At 35.8% G+C, this 7346-nt stretch overlaps 1 protein-coding gene across 1 annotated transcript in view; it reads right to left on the bottom strand.

The window, feature by feature from the left end:
- Positions 1 to 4821: 4821 nt before the first annotated feature.
- Positions 4822 to 7346, bottom strand: part of LMO4 (LIM domain only 4) — a 15846-nt gene continuing 13321 nt past the window's right edge. The window contains exon 5 of the mRNA XM_039324715.1: positions 4822 to 5580. Within this exon, the coding sequence (XP_039180649.1) occupies positions 5572 to 5580 (9 nt within the window). The 3' untranslated portion in view covers positions 4822 to 5571. The remainder of the gene's footprint in view (positions 5581 to 7346) is intronic.

Genomic DNA, 7346 nt, shown 5'->3' with positions numbered 1-7346 from the left:
ATGCCTTTTAATAAACATGTAAAAATTAAGGGAGCCTTCTTCTCCTGTTGACAATGCTGGCTGAGAATGGGAGTTGGCAGTTCAGCAAATAGGAGATCACCACACTGAGGAAGGCTAACCTAACAAATTGTATCATTTGCCTGCAGTCAAGGTCTATGTCCAATCAAGATATTATTTACTTATTTAAAAAATGTATTTATTTAGAAAATTTATATGGCTGCCCACTCACTCTTAGTGACTTTGGGCAGCTTACAAAAAAATAAGATATGTACAGCTTCCTGCTGGAACTGAAGGAAGAGAGAGAAAGATTTTTTAATTTTCCTTATGTGTTTCAAATATGTGTGAATATGTGTTTCCTTATGTGTTTCAAATATGTTTTGGGACATTAACTTTAGATCATATATGTACCTGAGTTCCATTTAGTTGTGATTAGGGCTAACAGGAGTTCTGTTAAAGAAGCTTTAACATGTTAGGATCTGAAGATATTCTTGTCATCCAACTCCAGAACCCGCAGTCCATTTTACCAATGCATACGTATCCCCAGGGAGGTTAAAACAAGCAATGTTCTCCTACCCCCTCTTTGTCTCCAGCAGGCACTCACAGCGCCGCCAAATATGGTAATAACTTTATACATCACAGGTTGAACTTGCAAAAAATCAGTCCCAGCTTGTCTTTCCTCTTCGTTATGCTTGTGATGAGATCACAGTGCTCCACGGAGAGCTCAAATTCTTTAACTTGACAAAAGACATAGATGAACATGTCACAGTTTTACAGTTATGCAGAGCTCAGATGCTATAAAGATAACAAAAGCTGTGCTTGCCCATGCTCTGAATCTGTGTTAATCTAAAATGGCTGCTCTGTAATACTTTAATTGCAGTTTCATGGCAACAAATTGCCACTTAACTGTAATAAATTTTCTTACAGCTAAGCCAGACTAACAATGCATGTGTGCACCTGAAAGAAAAGAGGACAATAGAAGTCCGGGACTTTCTGTTCAATGACATCAAGACACAGGGGAGCAAATAATGATCTAAGCCAAGCTAGTCACATACCGAAGCCTTTCACATAAAGAAATCTTATACACACCGTAATCTCATTCCTCATGTTTATTAAACGAGTGCTGTTTGAAATACATTTCTCAGGCGCTGGAATCTTGCAAACTTTTGCATCATTATGATAAATCTAATTGCCAGTAAATTATAAAGCTTTCTTTGTTAAGAATTTTAGTCTTTTGAACCCAAACAGTAAATGTTTAACGCCGACAGCCAATCTTCCATTGCCATGCTATTAACATTTTAAAGGAGAGGCAGAGAACTTTTTCCTAGTTAAAGAGCTGTTGGCGCAAAGGAAAAATTGATCTGGTAATATAAGGGCACAACTATTGATAGATGAAACCAAAACTACAAAGTCGCCACAATTTGGAAAATTACATACCTCTCTTGCCCAACTTCCTCTGTTTGCCACTTCTTAGGAAGATTAAGACAAGTACTGAAATAGCCTGTAGCTGCTCTACCTCACTTTTAAAGGCAATGCTTGTTTCCTTCTTTTTGGTGTGAATGATCCTTTTTACAATGTATAATATAACCTAATTAAAGAATTTGAACCACAGAAAAAGTAGTCTTTCATTAGATACAGAATTTAGCTTGGAGAACGAAGTTTAAATGTTTCCATGCCTGTGGGATATGCACAAATCATCAGAAAACTGGATATGTAAAATTGGCTGGAGAGCTAGTCCTTTTGCAAAGTTAGCTCATTAAAAAGAGTTAACAATAGCTTTACTATTTCTGACTATTGACAAGAATGCTTTCACACTGGTACAATTTCTTCTGAGTTTTTGGTGAGCTCCAACTATTTTTTAATGCAATAGATCCTGCTGAATAGCTGCATGTTTGTAGGGCTAGGGATGAATCCATGTATTATATACATAGCAGATTCAAGAAAGATGCTGTAACAAATGTAACAAACCAGCTTTTTCCAAGTTAATGCTCTCCAGCTGCAATGGAGTCCTACTCGTATACATTCACCCATTCACGATAACGATGGGAACAGCAGTTCAAACATGTCTAAGCAACACTAAGTTAGGAAGAAATGAACAAAGAGCAAGCATGTTAAAATTACCTTTCCCGCTGCAAATCAAATTTCCAAACTGTTTTGCCGAATACTGAATCACACTAGAACTTTCCCTCACCACGAAGATCTGTTTTTATTATTTTGTAGGTCTTTAGTTTTTATCATGTTTTACCCCAATCTAGCTAGACGTTCCATCATATACCCATAGCCCCAAGAATCCTTCTCCAATTTAGGACATCAAAGCACAGACTATGACTTGCATGTGGATTATACTAACACTATAGATAGTTGTAATCTTATAAGGTCTGCAATTTAAGACCGTATTTTAAGCTTTCTATTATATAGGTAGCAGCGCTTCAAGAACCAGGCACATTAAAAAGCTTATTTGAAGTCTTTGACAAACTTCGGTCTCTTCGTTGCTTAATGCCACACTATGGTTTATTGAAAGTTATTAGTCATCCTCTAGTACATCTAGATTATATCACACAATAGTAAAAAAAAAAAAAAAACTCCCCCCCCCAGTCCTAGCATGTTTTAACTCCAACGGCACAATGATGAATGCTTATATACAGAGTTTTTAAAAATGTATCTTCCCCAGCTAGAACGCGTGAGATTATGCTGTCCCAAAATAACTTTTCAGTACTCTTCTGCTAATTCCAACATTTTAGGGACATTTGGGACTTACTCTGGGATGCAAAATACCTTTGCAAGCTATTACTTGGCATGATTTTGTTCAGAACTATTTTCATACATTGAGTTTTTGTGTGTCTGTGTGTTGTAAAGACAGCACAATAATTTGCAGATAGGACACAGTTGCTTAGCTTGAAAATACAGTCTGTTTGGCAACCCAAGCAGGAGTCACAGAGTCACTTTCCATCTTCACCTCCCACATTCAAATTTCCTTATCTGGCTCATTTGGAAATCAAGGAGAGAGTAAAGGGGATAACACTTGCCAAATTCAGTCACATCGCACTAAATCACTGTTGAACATTACACTCCAACTAGGCCAATGTTTCAGTGGATTGTGCAGGAAGTGCAATACATTTAACTATTGCTCTGATCAAAATTAAAATATGTACATTAAAATCCTTTACTTTTAATGAATTTGCAGTTAGCTTTTCCTATTTTTAGAGTTTCACCCTGGAGACTCAAGTCAATGTATCTTCTTAGCCAGAAAAAAATGATGCAATATTTCTCACTCCAGAGAACATTAATATTTACCAGGAATGCATTTGGAATTTAAAATTTATGTCTGTCCTCAGTTTGCATAGATCACGATTACACAAAACTATCTTACAGGCAAATCAACATCAAGCACCACCATAAATTTAGACTATAAATTACTCATGGATTACACTGTTATTTTGGGACAACCCAGCTTATCCTTGAATTGTTTTGTGGTGGTGGTGATAAAGAAGGTATGCGAAATGTAATGAAAAGCCAGAACTCTGCATGTTACATCTCCTAGTTAACACTCAAGAGTTATTAGCCATTTATTGAGTAAAAAAAACCCCTGCCAATCTTACATAGTGTTATGTTTTAGGTAATATGTTGTTTCTGTATGAAATCAGATAAGTGTCCCTGAAATCACCAAAATCAAATTCAGCTTGAAGGATACTTTTTTATCCAAAGAATATTTTAGCCCACATTTGGCAACTTTGTCAGCTGCGACCAGAATCTTTCATTCCTACCTATATAAAAATTAGTATAATGATGTTGAAAGATTTACAGGACTATAGACAAAATGGGCCCAATTATGCCATCTGCCAAAAGCCAAAACAGATTTGTTCCATTTTAACCATGTACTTGTCATTTCATTGTATTTCCCCACAAAATTTCAGGACATTGGATAAGCCAGTGATTCCCAGGCACGTGGACTTCAGCTCCCAGAATTCCACATACCTGAAAACTGATTGGGAAATAACAATTAAAGCCAATCTATTAGCCACTTCCTTAACTCTATAAGCCAGCAACTCCAATATTTAACGTATTATTTCCCATTTAGGGACTTTGTCTATAAGAGACACATACAAGACTTTAATTACAAGCAGCTTTTGCACACGCCTTGAATTTCCTGTACTGCTTTATGGTCTTAGATATATATGTATTACATACAGTATATACCTCTGCATGCACCAAAGTGATTGTCAGGCTCACTAGTATAAAGAATTAGATTTGCATCTTGGAAAAGCATTGAAAAAAGTTGGCATTCATGCAGCACTGAAACAGTACTCATAATTGGGGAGGAGAGGGCTATTTCAAAGCAGAAAAATAAGTAAAGTGTAATTATTTTCTCAGGATGTTTTGTAACGAGACAGTTTAAACAAAATGTTCACAACGAGGACACTTTTGAGTAACTTGGCAACTTAGAAACCATCCTAATTCCTAGATGTGCTTTTGAATTCACATAAAAATTATTATAGTTAGCCAGTTAATAATGTTAGGATAGACGTACGTTTCCTATCATTTGTGAAAATTGGATGACTTAAGTGAAGCTAGCACAAAATTCTTTAAGTTAAATCTACCTGCCATTAAACATTACTGTTATAGAAATAAATCCCTGACATCACTTTTGAGTTTGGTAGCCCTGCTAAAAGTGTTTCTTTGTATAGATTTCAATGCATTCCTTTTTGCCAGGAAGCTACTGGAAAGCAGGAAAACGAGGTTTTAAATATTAACTTATTGTGACAACTTCATTCCTTGATAGAAATTTGCCCTACTGCACTATAGTCCAAAATCAATTACAGTTCCTTTCATTTTAAGTTTTTTATTATTTAAATACACCATACTAGAGCAAATGTCTCTGAAAATATCACAAATAAAAGATTTTTCTTCTTCATTCAGCGAATTAGGAGTAGATGAAAATTCTACAGTTGCTGCTATGAGCTTGATTTTTTTTTTCCTTTTTCTTTCTGTGTCATGGGAAGTAGCAACATTAGGACAAAACACACTTACATGCATACATACATTGTATTTTACAGAGATACAATAAAAGTATTTGTGATAGGTTATCACAAGAGCCCCATCTTTCCATTAGCTCAGGTTTGAGTTTTGAACATTTCCTACAACACGTAAATTATACAAAGAGCAAAGAGAATGCTGTTAAGGTAAAACACAGGGTACAAATTCTCACCAGTGCCCTGCTAATTGTTAATGAGGGTAGAAAGCAGACTTCAAAGCTTATCTGTATTAGCTTCATTAGTCATTTGTCCCCACCCTGCCCACCCAAAGTTGTTCTCTCCTCCGGTGGATCTTTTTTTTCCCCCATTTTTCTCTACAGTCTCCCATTAGCCCAGATTCATGGAGTTCTTAATGTTCGTTTTCAGTCATTTTAATACACCAATAAATGTGAGAAGGGCAATCAAGAGTAAAGAAGGTGCAATGGCATGGAGCTGGCACTGATGCTAGCTACAAAGGTGACTTGTCTACTGGAGACATGGGATCCATCTGTGATGAAGAAAGTTTGAGATGAAGGCACGCATTCTGCAGTACTCTGATCTTTTAGCAGACCTGCAAGAAATAAAAAGGGGCATCTTAGCTAAAATGCTTGATTTGAGCTAAACGTGACTGCTTTCGTCTTCTCGCGATTTGCTTATTTTATTAGATTCCAACTGTGACTCGATTAAAAGGTTTTCTGTAATACACATCAAGTCCCTAAAGAGTTCAAATGGAGAAACAGACTGCAAAAGTATTTTCTGCAGTTTGACAGCAAGATATACTTTCACCAAAGGGGGGAAAAATGCTTCAAGTGAGAAATCCTACAATCTCTTTTTATTTCTTTTACAAAAGATGCATTTCCTTTGGCCTGGGATTAAATGACATGCCTTGCCTTTGAAGAACCAAGTAAAGTGATCTTCTAAATTAGGAAAAAAATTCTGTCAAAGCATGTAAGATACCCTCCCCTAGGCAACAGTAGTTAGCATGCTGCATAGCACAAAAACTAAATATAGACATTTTGGAATATTTTCCTTCCATTTAAGATTCCTCATCTGCTACGTTAGTTAATGTTACATAAACTCTGTAATATACGAAGTCAAACATGTGCCTCCACTGTGATGTGTTAATGAATTGTGATAATTAAAAATGCCTAGCTCGACAGAAATCTAACTTCCACAGATAAAGTAGAAACGATCGACAGTTTTCAAATGCAATCTGTTTGCAATTATGAAAATGAAATAATATATTAGATTTTTATGGTTTTTAAATGATATTTTGAATTTCCTAAGAAGTTTTTTTTTTTTTTTAACCCTTCCTTGAAGTTACTAAAAGCCTGAGGTCTATTAGTAACTACAATTCCCCCCCCCCCACTTTCAAGCTAATTAAACTGGTGGAAGCTTGGCGGTTTAATTCCCCAGAGTTGATACTCAGTGTGAGAAAGGTAATTTGTCTGTCCAGAACAAAGATTAGGGAGCAGCCAGGAAGCATATTTAATAAATGAGCATCAAGTGTCCTCTACTATGGACACAGACAATACCAATTATGTAAGTACAAGGGAATTGTTGAATGATATGTAAACTAGAAGCTTCTCTGCAAGAGAAAGAATAGCAAAACATAATCTAACTCATGCTTTATTTAAAACTATAGGAGCTGGATCAAAGGGAATGCTTTGGTCACCACCAATGAAAGGAAAACTTATACCCTGTAAAAACAGGCTGCAGAGTTGGGAAAAAGAAAAGAGAGAGAAAGAAATGGAAGCAAGTATACAACACAACCTAATAACTTGCCCTTTAGAGAAAGTGCCTCAGCTGTAAATGTGACCAAAAATCTGCAGAGGTTGGCATAATAATCTTTTAAAAGTTAACTTTAAAAAATATATATGAAAATATTTATTACTTAGAGTTAACTACTGACTCCTCCCTCACCAATACCTTTTGTATAACCACAAAGGTTACATATTCTAGAAAGTTTTATTTTAAACTGCATATTATTGTGTAAAACTCAGGCACAAGCTAAGTTTGTAGTTTAAAATAATGGATTGGACAACAGGTATAATTACTGCTCATTCTGGAATACAGATAACTGCAAGACTGGCAAATCTTAAATGCATGGCTTAAGTGTCAGTAACTGATTCAAGAAAATTCTATATGTTCAATGGAGATGAACATTTTTGCTTCATTTCTTAAGACAGAGAATTTTTGTTTGGAAATAGAAACGGAAGTTATTTGACTCAATGGGGCCATGGTGTCGCAATTATACTAACTAGGGACAGAATAAGCCGATTGGGCTAAATTCTATTACACTACTTTTAAAAAATGCTTGGCTGGCTTTGGGTGATT

The sequence above is a fragment of the Crotalus tigris genome, unplaced genomic scaffold (genome assembly GCF_016545835.1).
Source record: "Crotalus tigris isolate CLP2741 ecotype Arizona unplaced genomic scaffold, ASM1654583v1 scf7180000024307.1902530, whole genome shotgun sequence".
NCBI lineage: Eukaryota > Metazoa > Chordata > Lepidosauria > Squamata > Viperidae > Crotalus > Crotalus tigris.
This window is presented reverse-complemented; position numbering and strand designations above follow the sequence as displayed.